Genomic DNA, 18,818 nt, shown 5'->3' on the forward strand with positions numbered 1-18,818 from the left:
TGTTTAGAATATTTAAGATTTGTTTAGAATTTATTATAGGATTAGTTTTGTTTTAAAAATATATGTGATTTGTTTTTTATGTAGCTCTATATATAGAGCCATAAGCATAATGAATAAAAGAAGAACTTTAGTATTCTTCATATAACCCTATATTTGAGGAGAGTTTTCTCCCTAAATTTATATCTCACCAAATTCCGCAATACAAAAACACAAAAAACCATATCAGTGGCATCAGAGCGCCGTCGTTCAAAAGGACCCGTGAAGATGGAAGAAGAAGATGATGAAGACGAAAAAAAAAAGAAGAAACCATGAAATCAACAACCCATAACCTTGATTGCATCTTTATTATGAAGATGTGAAAAAGAAGAGAAAAACAATCCATAGCCAAAAACCATAACATACACCTTTCATACGTTATATGCGAGATGGTTTCATGTATTATATAACCCATAACCATAACAAATACATGAAAAAAGCTCAAGTCTCATATGAAGTTGTAGAAAAACCATAACCATAACCTGCATCTTTCATATGTTATATGCGAGATAGTTTCATGTATTATATAACCCATAACCATAACAAATACATGAAAAAAGCTCAAGTCTCATATGAAGATGTAGAAAATAACAACATCCATGGGTAACATCTTATTGTTACAAGAAACATACTCATTCGGAAAGAATGTAGATGAATAAAAGAAGACAACAACAACAAAAACAAAAATCAACATGAATCTCGGACTGGATACAACACAAAGATATTCAGTCTGGGAGGAGTGTTAAACAAAAACAGCAACAAAGAATGTGGATGAACAACAACAACAACAACAACAAAAATCAACATGAATCTCACGCTGGATACAACACAAAGATATTCAGTCGAGGAGGAGTGTTCAAAAAGGTTTTTTCAACTCAAATCTCATGTCGGATACAACACAAAGATATTCGGTCAAAGAGGAGAGGCTTGAAAAACAAAAAATACAATAAAATTTCAGCGCAAATCTCAGATTGGATACAACAAAAAGATATTCAGTCAAGGAGGAGTGTTGGGAATAATGCCTAAATATCTTTTTTGGAAGATTTTATATTTAAATATAGTTTAGATTTATATTTGAAATAATATAATATTAGGGTTTATGATTTATATTTCTGTTTAGAATATTTAAGATTTGTTTAGAATTTATTATAGGATTAGTTTTGTTTTAAAAATATATGTGATTTGTTTTTTATGTAGCTCTATATATAGAGCCATAAGCATAATGAATAAAAGAAGAACTTTAGTATTCTTCATATAACCCTATATTTGAGGAGAGTTTTCTCCCTAAATTTATATCTCACCAAATTCCGCAATACAAAAACACAAAAAACCATATCAAGTTTTTCATACACAACTCCAACCCCTTCCCTCTCGACTAGGATATTGTCATGAATAGGTTTCGATAAATCAATGTCTACAAGGAGTCTTGCAAAATGACCAAACACTCTATTTCTAGTAGGTTCATCTAAAGAAATAGACATTCCAATAACACAAGCAATCTCAAATAAAGTTGTAGGATGCTAATATTTTTGAGGAAGATAGTTAAGCGAATCAAAACATGTGCGTTTTATTGTTTTTGATAATTTGGACAAAACAAACCCATTTAACATACGAAGAATTCCAAAGTTGAGATTCCATGAGTCGGCAGACCAAACGAGGTGCATATCATCGGGAGTTGAGAAAGCAAATTCAAAATAATCTTTTCCAAGATACCAATTTCCAATTTTTGTTGAATTTTTAAACATAGCTTAGAGTTTCATGAAACTCTCTAAAAGTGAGTGGCTTCTGATTAGAAATAAATAGGAATTTTTGTTGAGGCAAATGTAACTTATTGATTTCATTAGTAGTGTTATGCCAGGCCTTATATAGCCAAAGCACAAGTGTACAAAATAGTTACAACAAACTAATCACATAACCACGATAGCTTAGGCCTAAAGCAACAGACGCGCGCTAGTCCTCAAGCTTGCCAAGCCAAACACATGCACTAGGCCTAAGTAATGCAGGAATGTACACTTATTACTAACACATATCTAACATAGTCTCTCCTAAACTAAACTATATTGGGGTGATGATTCAAAGATGGTTGTTGAACTATATCAGTAATTCAGTTTACATCTTCAAGCTTACTCAAATAGCCAATTTTACTGAATCTTTGAAGGTGTCATCATATTCAAATAGCCAATTTTTATTTCCAACCATGTGATTGTTGCAACCTGAATCTAGAAACCACAATTCTTTCTTTGCATCAGACTCTTGAGGATCTTTGAATTTTTTTTCTTGAGCCATAAGTAAAATTTCTTCTTCTTCATCAAACTGAGCATAATTTGCATTATCTTCCTCCCAACTATGACAATCTGCTTGAAAGTGACCTAGCTTATGACACTTATAACATTCAACAGAGTCTTTGTTGAATTTTGCCACAGCCTCTTCCATAGGAAGTCTCTCCTCTACCACCATACCCTCTTACACCATAGAGACCTTGAGAATATGCTCTTTTTCATCCTTTTGATGTTTCATTCGTTGTTCTTGAACAAGCAAACTACTCTGCAGTTGATCAATTGTCATTGTTGTTGCATCATTGGACTCTTCAATAGAGCAAACCACATAGTTGAATCTTGATGTCAATGAACGCAAGATCTTTTCAACTCTTGTGCTCTGAGTGGCAACTTCACCATGACTGGTCATCTTGTTTGCAATTCCCAATGTTCTTGAGAAGTATTCATCAATGGATTCACCAATCTTCATGTTCAAGATCTCAAATTCTTTTCCCAGTGCCTGCAATTGTGCTCTCTTGACCTTTATTGAACCCTGATACTTTTGACGCATAGAGTCCCATATCTCTTTGGTTGTGCCTCGATTAAGAATGGTTTCAAGAATTGATCTATCAATTTCTTGAAACAAGTAATTTTTGGCCTTCAAATCTTTCAATTTGCTTTCATTCGCAGCTTGAATTTGATCTTGTGTTGCTCCTGCAGGAGCCACGATAACTCCATCTTCTATGAAACTCCAATACTCTTTGGATCTCAACAAGTTTTCCATAAGCATGGACCAGTGATCGTAATGACCATCAAATTTGGGAATTGATGGTTGCAGGTAATTGCTTGATTCCGCCATGGAAGCTTCAAGCAAGAAAGACGATGAATCTTTGTGTAACTAACTTCGGTTAAGGACAAAGAACTGGATCGGTTTCAACCGATAACTGATACCAATTGTTGAGGCAAATGGAACTTATTGATTTCATTAGTGTTATGTCAGGCCTTATATAGCCAAAGCACAAGTGTACAAAACGGTTACACAAACTAATCACATAACCACGATAGCTTAGGCCTAAAGCAACACGAGCGCACTAGTCCTCAAGCTTGCCAAACCAAACGCACACGCACTAGGCCTAAGTAATGCAGGAATGTACACTTATTACTAACACATATCTAACAATTTTAGTGCTCAACAAATACTCCCTCCGGTCATTTTTATAAGAAACACTTTGAGAAAAAAATTGGTTTTTTTTATAGTAAACTTTGACAAATTTTCAAATATTTTAAATGTTCAATTTTACTTATGTCCTCATTTATTATGAGGAAGAATTTAAAAATAAGTAAGTTAGTTGAATAAAGAGTACTTAAATAAATGTATATATGAAATAAATTTAAATTTATAAGAGTATTAAATAAAAATAACTATGTTAAATGTGCTTCCTTGGTCTGTGTAATTTTTTTAAAATGTTCCTTATAAGAAAGAACCGAATGGAGTATTGTATATATGGACCCAAACGCAAATATTTCCAAAAATCGTGAATATTAGTAATTGAGTGAGGAAATTAAATGATGGGTTAATTGGAATGCCAAACCAAATGTGATGAGTTTTCGATAGTTTAGAGGCTAAATTGAAATAAAGATGATAATTTAGAGACAAAATTGATGAATCATTCATTTGCAAAACAATATTGCATTAATACTTATATAATATTTAATCAATATATAATATTTTACTTTGTCCAACAACTGATTAAAGTTTCAAATAAATCAATATTGCATTGATACTTATTTTGGGAAAAAGATTACTGTTTATATTTAACTATGATTAAAAAGTGTACAAAAAGAATGATTAAAAAGAAATTATTATTATTATTATTATTATTATTATTATTATTATTATTATTTGTCAAAAAACATAGAAATTATTATTGTTTAGTTTGTCCATCTCAACTAGTGAACTTTATTAACATGCATATCACGCTACATTATATTATTACTTTCTTTTTAAGCAACATTATATTATAAATTGGCAGACAATAGAAAGTGCATAATAATTTTTCACCTGATTCATGTTTGTTTATTAGTATCATCCAATTCAATTGTTTATTAGTTTCTAATACATGCTATTCAACTAAACTCTTAACTCTCAAGTATACTAGAACTTTGACCCATGCGGTGCATGAGTCTAATTAGGTGTAATATGTAACAATAAAAAATAAAATACAAAAATTCTAAGAACATTTTCAATAAGATCGTAGTATAGGGAATTTCATGGACTAATTATTCTATATTTGTTTATGTGCTTATTTTATATTTTATATATTTTTTAAATAATTCCGCCGTTCAAATTTATTGAAAACAAGGTTAACATATTAGGATTCCTAAATTCTTTCATAATTGATGCACATGTTTTAGCGGTTGAAAGGTTTTATTGTAAGTAAGGGATGCAGGTTCGATGACAAATCTGTATATTTTTAATATAAAGCTGCAATAAAAAGAAAGAGAAAATGAGAGGGGGAAAAAATTGGTTTAGGGTTAGCTTATGTTAGCAAGCTTATAATATAAGAGATTATCGGTTTTTAATTGTTTAAATTGTGCAATGAAAATTGATGGTGCTTAATTGTCGTATGAAATCTTTCCTATGAAAGTTGATGGAGCTTAACACTTTGTGGACATAATTTAAATCACAATTGGTCTGCTAGTGCATATTATATCAATTGATCATCGGTTAATATTAAATCTGCAATATTAAAAACAAAATAATAAATGTGATTAGTGACATGACTACGGTTGTGTTTGGTTGTATTGCAAAAAAAATTGATTTAGCAGAATTGAGTTTGATAATAACTTTTCAAATTACACGTGATAATAACTTTCCAAATCTCACATGATAATTATTCTCTAAATTTATGATCCGGTAGAAAAAAAAAATCATCGATCAGGAAAGACATAAAAATATTTCGTGATGAATAATATTGTCAACAATAATTTTGATATGATATACTTTTAAAATTGATGGTGCTTATCAATTATTATACATAATTTTAATCACAATTGGTATACTTGCCATAATGATTGGAAAACAAATTAGGGTTTAGAGTTTTCTTGTATATATAAGCTTATAATATAAAAGATAAGAGTTTGACCATAGAACAAAGTACAAACATTGATCCGTCAACAAAATAAAAGTACAAACATGAATCATGACCGACATATAGTATATGTAATGAGCCATCATGCATGTTTTTTATTTTTACCACATTAATAATGCATTTTTATAACAACCCACCAAAGTCTTCAATCAATCTATTATTGATTTTCAGTGTGTTTGTTGTTTTCTCATAATTTTAGCATGAGGCTAAAATTACACATTGTACAGCATTAATATATTTCACAGTGAATTCCTTGAATCCAGCCATTTTGATAACATAGTCCCATTCTTTAAGTGTCCTTTCTTTCCCAATATTAGTATGTGCCATCATAACCATATCTAACATTAACCCTACATCTTTGTAGTTGTTGTGTTTTCCTCCTTCTTCTTCAATAAGTGCTTCCACAATAATAACTTTTCCTTTTTCTTTTGGAATAGCTTCCCTACATTTCTTCAAGATTTGGATGCACTCATCATCACCCCAATCATGTAAAACCCACTGCAATTGATAAATCAATCAAATCATTATCAAATCTACTTTTTTAATCAAACTAATACCACTTACTTACTAGTGGATCCCTTAATAATAAAAAAACTAGCAATTATCCATACTACTTCTTATTATAATTAATAGAAATTCTACGTTTTAGATTTATTAAAAAATTAATGTATTTGAACTATATTATAGTTCAATAGAGTCTAGGTACGTATATTAATTTTCAATGAAACTAAAATGTAAAATTTCTCCTACAATGGATCGAAGGGAGTATTAAAGTTTTTAATAAAATTAACAATCTTGAAGTTGTACTTCTTTAATCTTACATTTTCATCGGATTTTTATATTATAATACTTAATGTTCTACATGCGAATATTTTAATTTATTTTTTGTCAAAATTTATTTATTTGAAGAGGAAAACAAAATAACAAGACAGAAATAACTAATTTAATTAAGACAAGTACAAAAAAATGAGCATAAAAATCTTAATGTGATGATCTCATTCAATTAGACTAAAAGTAATCCAACCCAAATATAATTTTTAAAACAATATAAAATTTAGAGGTGGTGAGTGACAAATTAAAATAAAAACTTGTTCTAATATGTTCCAAAATTTTAACCATGTACGTCAATTATATAAGCTCTAATTTTTAAACAATAAAAAAAACCCTATATTAGGCAAGTTAAATGAGTTATAAATGACTAAGAGATTGAACTCAAGTGGTTGATGAACTTCCTCTAAAATGAATTGTAAATGAATTCGAGTTTGATTTCTGGTAGAAATACCAAAGTGTTAAAAACAAAACAAAAAATGAGATATATAAATGAAATAGATTTGGTTGAGGTGTACACCGCTAACCCTAGTAATTTACAAATATGTTGAAGAGCAAAAAAAAAAAAAAGGAATCAGGAGCAAGCAACAAGGAGGTAATAATTTTGAACTATTAAGAAATTTGGATATCATATTTTTTATTTTATTTTTTTGCATTGAATGGAGTTGAAGATCGAACCTAAAACCTCTAACATATTATACAAATTCCTCATCACTAAACCAAACCTAATGACTTAAATTTAGATATTATATCCCAATCTAAAATTTCAAAACATTATATAATCATGCTCGTTGAAGGCCATCATATCTAAATTTAAAATTTTTATAATCAGTTTTTTAATCCTCTTATTTTTAAAGTTAACACAATTAAACATTTGGTCACATGTTACGGTCAAGGTGTAGTAAACATCTCAGAAATGGTCATTTAAAACTAGACAAATTAAAATATAGTACAGTTGTAATTTTAAAAATAAAAATTCCAATATTAAAATTTAAATCGTCCAAACTTAATCGAACATTCTAAATCTCACTAACCAGATACACTCAAGTGTATCGACCGCACCCAATTCAGATGTCAAGAACATACCTTAATAATTACGGCATCAGCTTTGGGAACACTCATAAACATGTCACCTGCCACATGTTCCACCCCATCACACTTTGGAGCCACATCAATGACATGGGGAAGATCAAAGTTAATTCCATGAATCCAAGGAAAAGCCTTAGCAAGAATACTCATGGTGGTTCCATTCCCTCCACCAACATCCACCAAGGATTCAACACCATCAAAAATCTCACCACAACCTTCAACAATTGCTGGCACAACAACTTTAGCATCACAAGCCATAGCATCATTAATAAGATTACTATGATCAAGATTTGAAGCAGCATAACGCCACACATCTTCACCATGAACCTTCTCAAAAGAAGGATTTCCATTAACCAAAACACGACCGCTTAAACTAAGCCAAGGTGCTACCATTACAGGACTACTCTCCAGTAAAAGAAGAGCAGTCATGCTTTTCTCGCCGTTTTTAATCAAACGGCGAGAAAGTGGTGTTTGGACATAACTAGGATAGGTATCATGGCTGGTATATATGGTTTTGAATATTTTTCTATGTACCAGGAATCTCATGATGCGGTTAAGATATGAAGGGTCACATTTTAGAGTGGTTGATAACTCTATTAGTGACATGGGTTTTTTGTGTTTTTCAATGGCATCAGCTATGCCAAGTTCAATTGCACATTTCACCACTGAAAGTTCTACAAAACCAAATATGTATTTCCATATATCAACTTGAGCTTGTTCTTCTTCTTCTTTTTCTTCCTCCTCCTTCTCCCATGTTACCTCACTATGTATTTCTCCCATTTTTAGCTAAATCTCTCTTAATTAATATATAGTAGTGAACTAGTGATGATTTTGGTTGAAACTAAAAGCTTCATTTATAGAAGTTAGCAACATATCATGGATCACGTTTTCATTTTTTAATATTATTATTAATAAATTACTTATGACCTACTTGACCAAAAAAAATTACTTATGACCCATCACTTCTAAAATGTGGGCCTCTTTTAATTGTTTAAATATAATTTTTCCTTCTTTCTATTTTTATCTCATTATAAAATTTTGATTCTATATTCATGATGTGGAGAATGCATCTTAAAATCATGGCTTTTTATTTTTTAAATTTAAATATGGTAATTTGAATTATGGTTTTCTTCGGATTAGGGTGGTTTGATTTCCAATGTTTTTCCGTGTTTCCTATTTTCTGAAAAGTTGAGATGATTTGAATCATATTAAGGTAATTTAAATTAGGAAAATGCTAACTAGTGCCCCCGGGGCACTACTTAAGGATACTAACTATAGTAAAATTATATTGAAACTTGTGTAGTCAATGTTTCACTACAAGAAAATACGGGATTTGCTACGACGGCCTTTGTAGCTAATCCGTAGCTAATCTCTAGTAAAACAGAGTTAGCTACGGATTTGTTGTGAATTAGCTGTCGTACAGGGCATAGCATGGATTGGGTGGCAAATCACCTATCAAAAACTTTCCTAGCTAATTTGCAACTAATATATTGAATATCCTAGCTAGTTCCCAATTAATGTCTAGTTAAATAATGTTCAAACGTTTATGTTTCCTAACTAAATCGCTAGGATATTTCACACCAATTTCGCAATAAATCTCTAGCTACACATTCCTAGCGATTTCGCAGCCAAATCCAAGCTTTTAAAAAAAAATATATAATTATAAAATGCTGATTATAAATTCATGCCCAAAATTAAAGCTACTTATAAATTATTTATCATCTATTAAAAAATCGAAATAAGCCTAATTAAATGAACATGATTTACAACTACAAGACTAAATTTTAAGCATAACAAAGTAACTAAACACATGTTAGCATTATATAAGTAATCAAGTATATCTTCCAACTTTGTCAAAACTAAAAAACCTAAAGAAAATGAAGACATAATATTCTCAACTTTACAAATGAAATCAAAGTACAAAAACCTTTAAAAGCTTTTATTAGCAAAACTGTACCTAGAACCATAGCTCCATCATTTGGTCTTTCATATCTCTCTCCTTCCTTCAAGATCTTCTTAAGGACCTTCCTATCCTTAGTAATGTCAGATACAATCCTCCACGAGACTAACCCAATATCCATTTGGAGCGAAGCATTGAGAGGCACAACACCAAAAATAAAATTCAAAGGTACTAGTTGGTGAGGCACTAGTAGGATCATCAAAAATAAAAAAAGAATAGCTTCATCAAAGATTCGAAAACAAAAAAAAGCAGTTTGGTAGAATAAAAGATTCCTACTTCTACACATAAATCTCAAACTGATTTGGTAAAAGCAAACTGAATAATTTTCATTTCTAGCTTTGAATCAGTACCTGTTATAAAAGCTTTTTGCAACTGTCCACAATGTTAGATTATTTTAGCTTTTTGTGGCATCAAGAAGCTGACAATGAAAGCCCAAGGCATGGAAACTGCAAGGCCAATAACAGAAGAAACTAAAAAATCTGGAAGAACAACAGGGGCAAAAGTTGCTACCAACCAATCACTAATATCTTAGACACTCCCACTAATACACTCTCAGCAACATACTTAGCTAGATTTGCAATTAAAATGCTTTGACATCAATAAATACATGAATTTAGAAGCTCATAATCTCATGATAACTTACATCATGAAAACTTAGAGCAAATAATTATAAGGTAAGAATGTATGCCCTGATCCAACAGTTACTCCCATACACAACTGCATTAAGGCTAGGGAAAAAAAAAGTGTTAGATTCAATGATGCAGGGAAGAATAAGTTAAATCATTTGGTAGATTGAATTACACAAGTTATTGATGCATCACTTTCAATTTGTCCATATACAGTTTCTTCAATTCATCCAAAAGCAAGATAACACAAACTCATATATGTTCATTGAATCTTAAAATTCTAAAAATTTTGAACTAATTACTCATTCAAAAGGGAACTAGTAGCTATAACAATATCAAGAGAGCCTTAACCATAAAAGACAAACTTAACTCAATAATAAAATTCAATAATATACTAAATTGCATTACCATTTGAACCAATGAACTAAAATACAATAATAAATCAATTGAACCACATACCTGCATTGCATTACCATTTGAACCAATGAACTAAAATTAGTCACTATGCTTCACACACTCCAGCCACCAAAGTGACTCTGATGCTATTTCTTATATATGCTTCGACCACGTCTGAAAGTACCATATGGAAGCAATAACCCAGTGAATGATGTTATGTTTCTATATATGAACCATATGACCAATCTAAGATGTGGCAAGTTTTGATTAATTAACATGAAACTATAATGCACTTTTACATTTGACTTTTACAAGAAAGTGAACTTACCAATTCCCAATCCACAGAGTTGGCAACTGGTCAATCCAAATTATTTGTGATGCACTCCTGTAACATTTAACATGGGAACATCAATATAATGAATATCTGACCAATCAACAACTATTACACAAAAGATACTATCTAAAGGGAACATATCAACTGTATAACACGCTATTCCCTTTTAGGATTTGGATTAAACCATATTTGTTTTCATATTTCTAGAACAAATGCACTCGAAAGCAGTCATCTAGCTATAAATCAGTATGTATCTAATACCTTAAAAGCGTAGCCATTTCCTTCAGACTTGGTGTATTTGCTTTTCTTTTGATCTCCATAAGTTCTGGATCATCAAGCATGTGTTTTTTCGAATAAACACAGATCAGATTCCTGCATAAATGAAAAATGTTATTAAAGGAATTTCAGTCAACCTCATTTAAATTAGGAAATGTGCCAGCATAAACTTCAAATTTCATAAAAATAAGAATAACATGAACGTGCCAATACTGAAGGGCTTGCATAGAGGATCTGTTATAACATCATCCCATCTCACCCCGGGAGAGGTTTCTAACACATCCCTTTCTAGCATTTCGGCCAATTCAGGGACATGACCTTCATATTGTACCCTATTTGACTTCCCGTTTTCAGCATCACCATTCTACCAATAACATTCAAAATTGAAGACATACCTGCTAAGGTTTATATGAATAATCTAGGAAAAAAGAAGTTGCATTTGTTAACTTACTAAATCATATCACAAATCACCTACACTAGAAAAAAGGCGATCATTATGAACACACATAAAGATAGTGGCAATCAATATACAGAAGGATTATTGTCTTAACACAAAGTTTTTCTGTAAGAATAAGAATTATCATCTAAATACATGCCACTGCAAATGTGAATTATAGAATCAATCCAATAAGTATAATCTGATTCTATCGCATACAGTAAAGTGAATTTGGTAAACAAATTCAGTAACCTGAATTCAATTTTTGCAAAACCTAATGAATTCAATTTTTGCAAAACGTAATTGGTGAACAAATTCAGTAACCGAAATTCAAAATCGTGAGTATTTACTCATCATTCTCTCAAAATCCACTATCTCAATTTACATTTCCTCCCTTCCCCCCAAAGCCCTCCTCCCCTTCTCTACTCCAAACTCCCAATCAGAGCCTAAAAATTCTTATCATTTCGTTATAACGCCATTACCGAAAACAAAACTTAACTCATTATCGTCATTATCATGTTCCTACGTGAATACATACGCACAGAGTAAAATGGCAAAACAAAACAAAAAATGGACTTACAATATGTTTCCATTAGGAAGGCATCTCCTGAAAATTCAAAAAAAAATCGAAAAAGAATAATCAGCAAATCAAAATCAAGGAACCTAAATAATTATATCTGAAATTTCTCCCAATAATGCACACAAAATTTGCGTCAATTAAACCAAAAAATTGAAATCAACAAGGAGCTGTAAAATCAAATCAAAGTTTCATTTCAACTACTAACAAAATTCAATTTTCCAGATAAATAAGAAGAATATAATAATAGTAAAATAAACACATTCTTGAGCTGAATAATCATCATTATGGATTAATAATCCCTAAAATTAAAGGTACTACGATTTGTGAAATTGAATAATTGAAAAGAGAAATTGTAAAGGAAAAGGAACAAACAGGTATCCTTCATTCTTGAGGTGTCTGAAGAAGCCGCCGAGACCTTTCTCCTTAACTCCATCTATGATGCTCTTCACCACCGACGCCATGATTTCACTACCACGTTCTGTTCTCTCGATTTCGTTCGTTTGTATCTAAGGCTGCGTTTGGCAATGTAATACCGAAGGGGAGTCAAAAATAATTTCTCACAAATTTCATTTCGCTAATTGAATTCAATTTGTGCAAAACCTAAATTAGAGTAATCCTAAATTCAATTTTTGCAAAACCTAATGAATTCAATTTTTGCAAAACGTAATTGGTGAACAAATTCAGTAACCGAAATTCAAATCAAATCCAAAGCACAATTAGTGAAAAGGAACTAAATTAGAGTGTTGAAATTTAAGTTACACTGCAATCGGAGAAGAAACAGAAGACATCATCAAATTTCAACGAAGAATAGCAACCGCAGCGAGATGTATTGAGGAGAGTGAGATCGAAGCGAGATCGTGAACGGAGCAAGACCAGAGCGGAGGAAGATCGTGAACGAGCGAGATCGAGAGCGGTTTCGCCGTAGAGTAAAAGCGGTGGCGTGTTCTTACCTCTGAGATAGATAATAATAAAGCATTAAAATATAAATAAATAAATAAATAAGAATAAGAATAGTAATAATTTGTTAAAAAAATAATATAAAATTAATTTTAGTCAATTGGTGGCTAATATACTTGAAATTAACTAGTAAAACGTTTTGTAGCAAACTTTTGGTAGCAAATCACGTATTTTCTTGTAGTGTTTGTAAAGTATAAAATGTGTCATTTCCAATGCAAAAATTGCTTTTTTTGTATCCTTAACTAGTGCCCCGGGGGCACTAGTTAGCATGACCCTTTAAATTATGATGTGATTAGAATTTCTGTAAAATTTATTTTATGTTGATCTAAATCATACATGATATTTTGCCTATAAATAACTAATTTTGACAATTTTTTCACTAGAGACACAAAATAGAACCTAGATAAAGGGAACACGATATAAACTAGGGTTTTGAGTGCTTAGGGATTTTGTGGGAAGTTCTAAGGTTGGAAAATACATTGCAAACACCTTAGTTAGCTAGAAATCATTAGAAAAATGATTCGGAGTTTTCTCTAATGGATTCTTGAGAGAAATTTAGTTGATTAATGTGCTGATTTTATGCTAGTAAAATATGATAAATTAGTGGAAATTATCTAGTATAAGTGAATAATTACATGAGTAAATTGTCATTGTTGTTAGTGGAAGCACTTAGTGCTTAATGAAGTGTTTAATTATAAATTAAGCATCTAATCTGCTGAGGAAAAAAAAAAAGAATTAAGCACCTAGTAATGATGACTCTTTGATCAGTAACGGAACTAGGTACACTTGATTTGGGGCGGTCGCCACCCCCCACTTATTAAAATACTTGAACCCCTATATACCAGTAAACATATTCGCCCCCCAATGTAATAATGTGTTCGCCCCTCTTTCAAAACTTGCTGAGTTTTTTAACACGCAAAAGCATAGTAGTAACCAGTAACAATTTTGTTTACGATCACGTCACTTTTATAGACAATGATTAAGTTGAATAAAAAATAGAAAACTATTTTTTTAATTCAAATCACATTTTAAGGTAATATATATAATATGATATTTCTGTTAGAATATTTTCTAATATTCTGTGGGCTACAATCAATTGTGGGTTTTGGTTTTAATAAAAACGGGTTGATGTTGTTGTGATCCATTTGATGATGTTTAAGCCCGATAATTGTGATCAGTAATAATGGGCTTGAACACTAATTCTGATTTGTGTAGAAACAAAGTGTAGGCCCAACTCTAGAGTCCATGATGGGTGGTACTAGGGTTGTGATCTTATATAAGATTGGCTAGGTCCCCTTTGCCGTCACGCACAAACACAATAAGCTCATTTGTGATTTTACCCATCAAAGACCTCAAAGACCGGAGCATGTGATAGGCAAAGGAAGACCTTGTCTAGTATATTGGTGATTCCGATATCGGCTATTTTGGTAAACATGATTGTCGATTCAAGTAAGTGTGTTCTAATTTCATATAATATGTCGATCTCTAAATTGTTAATTATTACATGTGGTATCAGAGCTCCTAATATTATATGATTTAGAACCCTAATTCTTATACGTGAATCATAGCCAATTCCTCTATGTGAATTGAAAATAATCATACTTTGGTTTTATAACATGTTTGATATGTGCTAGTGTGCGGCGACTGTGTTTGAAATTAAGCATAGTTTCGGTTGTCATATCTATTGAGAATGAATCATGGTTTGGAAATTACAGCCAATAAAACTTTGTTATTTTCATGATTCCGTTTTCAATTCTATATCAGTGGGTTGAAGTTTTGGTTTCAATTTAGCATGAAAGAATTAAGGTTTTACTTAATTGGTCATGTGCTTAATTCGAATTTATATTTTATTTGAAACCAATTAATTAAGATCAGGACATGGATCACATAGTTAAAAGCCTTGGACATGTTATTACGTTTTTTCTTTAAAAGAATCATATGAGAACTCATCAACACGGAAAAGATATTTTCAATTGTGAATATGTTTGATAGGCTACATTTGTTTTCTCAAATTAAAAATATACAATTGATTGCAGCCCACATAATATTGGAAAATATTCTAACATTCTCCCACTTGGGCAAAATCAATTGTATTGAGGAAAATTGCCAAAGTTCAATTTTATTAATTATGACACCAAATATTTTAAGTTACTTGTATTTTGTATACGTGCTCAATTGTAAAATGTTATTGATTATTGATAATATTTTGAGCAATTGAAAATTGAATCATCTTTGCCTTGATTTATTATTAGAGTCCCTTTAATATTATGATTATCATATAACGGTTTGTCCTTGATTTGTGACTGTTTGAGATGATACCGTCAAAGATCTTATGGTAAAGTCATTGATGCTTATTGACTCTATTTGCAAGGATGTGAATCACACTTTGGAGGTTAGTGATGTAATTATTTATTCTCTTGTGACTTGTTATATAATTGCACATGAGAAGAAATTCTTTTAAGATATTATCAATTGACTTCTTGTTTTATACTCCAATTTTTTTCAAATTTTACTCTATTGAGTGGGAGTATTTCAAATTTAATATATTGAGAGTTCTATTCTGAAAAGTATAAATTTAGTGTGACATTGTTTGACATGTCCATTGTGTGATAGAGAAAATAGTTGAATATTTGTTTAAATATTTTAACACTTTTGGATTGGTAATTCAACTATAATTCTCTATCAAGTGGGAGAGTTCTACATGTTAACTATTTATAAATGTTTATAGAGACTTATATTGAGGAGTCCTATGTTATTTATAAAAGTTCGGGACTATTTGATTTATATCCTCAATAATATTCAAATAAAGTCTCATATTATTCTGCTGCATAAATTATTTATTTATTATATTGAGTTGACTGTTTCACAGTAATGATCTCTTATGAGTTGACTGTTTCATAGTAATGATCTCTCTCCCAAACTAAAGACATATAATTATATGTGAAAACTTTTAATTATTGATTCCTATGCAAGAGATTTCGTGTGTTGGTATAGGCCGTTACCATCAAAGTGGGACCGTTTATATCAATTGATGGAATTTTCTTTGTAATTTGAGGAATGTTTTTAATTGTGACATGTGATTTTCTGCCTAAAGGTGATAATTATATGTTGTAGTTAAAAAAATTAATTTGAGATGAAGTTATTGGAGGATGTATTGATCAGAGGAATTTGTCTGCCTAAAGGTGACAACTTTCAAAGTTCAATGTATACTCATTGATTAACTCATCTGAGGTTTTGACTAAGATTTTGACCTTAGTTGGTGCATTTTGCCCAAAGGTGATTGTACTATTATATTGGCCTCTTTTGATAATACTAATCCAATTTGGTTTTGATTCAAAAGAATTTCTCCAGTTATGTTTCCATTGAAATGTTGAACATCATAGATCACTTGATTAGTGGGAGATAACTTATATTCTTTTGATATACTTGATTAGTGGGAGTTTAAAATTTTATATTAACTCCTTCATAATGTTGAAATTATTTTAATCAAATATAAATAAATATTATAGCTCAGTGTTGTTGGGATCACTATGCCGGTGATCAACACTATTTTGGAGCTGATGCATTATATAAATAAATATTATAGCTCAGTGTTGTTGGGATCACTATGCCGGTGATCAACACTATTTTGGAGCTGAGGCATTATGTGTAAACATAAATAAATAAATTAAGCTCAGTGTTGTCGGGATCACTTAGCCGGTGATCAACACTATTTTGGAGCTGAGGCATTATGGTATCTTAAGAACCATGTAATTTCTCTGGCTTTGAGGCATTTGAGAGAAATTATGTCTAAAATATTGGAGCTCGATGTTGATTAGATCATTATACCGCGGTAGTCAACATTGTTTTGGAGCTTGGACTTGTGGTATCTTATGGACTATAGAATTTCTCTGGCTTTAAGGCATTTGAGAGAAATTGAGGACTGACGAAGAAAATGATAGTATGGTTGAGATCACAGACATATCATTTTCTCGCTACACTCTACATAAATGACTAGTCGACGGAGTTTGGTGGTATTTGTAACCATGGAAGGTGTTGTATCGATAATGATATAATTACCGCTATGATTCGATATCATTTAACTTTTGTTGGACGGAGTCTTAATTAGATGTTGCATCTTGGGATCAATGTGGCCACGTTAAAATATGTTATCAACCCGAGAGTCGTTTTTCAAAATGTTTCTTCAAATTAAATATACACAATTGATTTTGCCCAAGTGGGAGAATGTTAGAATATTTTCTAATATTCTGTGGGCTGCAATCAATTGTGGGTTTTGGTTTTAATAAAAACGGGTTGATGTTGTTGTGATCCATTTGATGATGCTTAAGCCCGATAATTGTGATCAGTAATAATGGGCTTGAACACTAATTCTGATTTGTGTAGAAACAAAGTGTAGGCCCAACTCTAGAGTCCATGATGGGTGGTACTAGGGTTGTGATCTTATATAAGATTGGCTAGGTCCCCTTTGCCGTCACGCACAAACACAATAAGCTCATTTGTGGTTTTACCCATCAAAGACCTCAAAGACCGGAGCATGTGATAGGCAAAGGAAGACCTTGTCTAGTATATTGGTGATTCCGATATCGGCTATTTCGGTAAACATGATTGTCGATTCAAGTAAGTGTGTTCTAATTTCATATAATATGTCGATCTCTAAATTGTTAATTATTACAATTTCTACCAACTAAGTTAAGTTCATGGGGTCTTAGCCGATGTGTTGTTTGATAAGGTAAAATCTCTTGCTTGGTGGTGGTAAGAGTCGGCAGAATAATTTTAATTATGCTTTGAATAGTTGGTGGGTTCATCCTCTAGCTTGTTTAGGGATTTGTTATGGTTAATGGGTTGCTTTGCCCCCCATAGTCATTTTTTCTGGTTCCATCCCTTTCTTTGATAGTTGTAACTATCACTTTATGCTATATATATTCATGTGTATGAGTTGCAATATAGTTTATCATATTATCATTGAGTGAATTAGTGCCAATTACGTACCACCTCTAGAATACCACAAACAGAGTGGTATCAAAGCTGCAGATCCTTGTAGTTGCAACAAAAACAACAAAAAAAATATGGCTTCCACAAGCAATGTTAAAATTCATTTGTTTGAAGGAGAAACTTATGGTTTTTGGGCCGTTAAAATGGAGACTCTATTCACCTCTAAATTATTATTGTTTTCCTTTTGTTTTTATTCAAATAAGTGATTGTCACATATATAGTTTTTCCTTTATGATTTTGTTGTCTTAGTGTAACGTGTTGGTCGTCGTCTTAGTGTGGTGTTGTTTTGTTTTTCGATCTTGGTGCAATTTTTGTTGACTTCAAATTGATAAATTAGATTCGATGAAGTGCATATCCAATCAATGACTTTGACCTAATTAACATTATTAAATTAAATTTTTATTGTTCGATATATTCTACCAATTTGAATTAGGTGATGCATACTTTACTCCTTGATAATTTGGGGTATTTGTCTAACAACCAATAAGAACGAGACACGTAAGTAAATTTGCATGTGGTACCCACAACTAACTTGTAACAAACTTTTATTTCACATATATATATATATAGCTTGAAATTGAATCATCTACGGCACTATCTGTGTTGCTTCCTATCCTGCCTCTAATAGTGATTTTAAAGGAAATAAATAAAATTAATAAATTTGTCTTCAATAGAGAGTAATGGCTGTGAATTGACCAGTACAAACTGCAATAGAAAAACTATAGTAGAGGATCCATATCCATATAGCTTCTTCTTATTAATATACTTCTAACCTCTGAAGCCCCCGATACTCTAAAAATGACGAAGTATTGTGTCCGGTACGTACTTGATATCGATACTCGTCTGATACTTTCCGATACACGTATCAGAGAAGTATCGACAATTAGTATTATTTTTTAAA

The 18,818-nt window shown here is 31.4% G+C and overlaps 1 protein-coding gene and 2 long non-coding RNA genes across 4 annotated transcripts; all 3 read right to left on the bottom strand.

The window, feature by feature from the left end:
* Positions 1–5,378: 5,378 nt before the first annotated feature.
* Positions 5,379–8,193, bottom strand: LOC123910996 (acetylserotonin O-methyltransferase-like). The gene is made up of 2 exons (XM_045962309.1): positions 7,358–8,193; positions 5,379–5,941 (listed from the first exon to the last, which is right to left on the bottom strand). Exons 1-2 carry the CDS (start codon positions 8,138–8,140, stop codon positions 5,639–5,641), a joined length of 1,086 nt encoding a protein of 361 aa, XP_045818265.1. The 5' UTR covers positions 8,141–8,193; the 3' UTR covers positions 5,379–5,638.
* Positions 8,194–8,948: 755 nt separating this feature from the next.
* LOC123909079 lies at positions 8,949–11,048 on the bottom strand. Of its 2 annotated transcripts, none has more exons than XR_006809815.1 (6): positions 10,938–11,048; positions 10,671–10,727; positions 10,406–10,516; positions 9,964–10,048; positions 9,671–9,766; positions 8,949–9,506 (listed from the first exon to the last, which is right to left on the bottom strand). It is a non-coding gene; the product is annotated as an uncharacterized LOC123909079 (long non-coding RNA). The 2 variants fall into 2 exon arrangements; XR_006809816.1 differs by having other exon boundaries at positions 8,953–9,425.
* A 430-nt stretch (positions 11,049–11,478) lies between these two features.
* LOC123909515 lies at positions 11,479–13,111 on the bottom strand. The gene is made up of 3 exons (XR_006809939.1): positions 13,042–13,111; positions 12,341–12,920; positions 11,479–11,995 (listed from the first exon to the last, which is right to left on the bottom strand). It is a non-coding gene; the product is annotated as an uncharacterized LOC123909515 (long non-coding RNA).
* Between the last annotated feature and the right edge of the window lie 5,707 nt (positions 13,112–18,818).

The sequence above is a fragment of the Trifolium pratense genome, linkage group LG2 (assembly GCF_020283565.1).
Source record: "Trifolium pratense cultivar HEN17-A07 linkage group LG2, ARS_RC_1.1, whole genome shotgun sequence".
Lineage (NCBI taxonomy): Eukaryota > Viridiplantae > Streptophyta > Magnoliopsida > Fabales > Fabaceae > Trifolium > Trifolium pratense.

What these genes read in the sequence shown, in the direction of transcription:
- LOC123910996 (XM_045962309.1), bottom strand. Translation starts at nt 8,140, where the DNA reads ATGGGAGAAATACATAGTGAGGTAACATGGGAGAAGGAGGAGGAAGAA. An exon ending in CTGATGCCGTAATTATTAAG is followed by an intron (nt 5,942 to 7,357) that starts GTATGTTCTTGA and finishes TATCAATTGCAG; the next exon opens with TGGGTTTTACATGATTGGGG.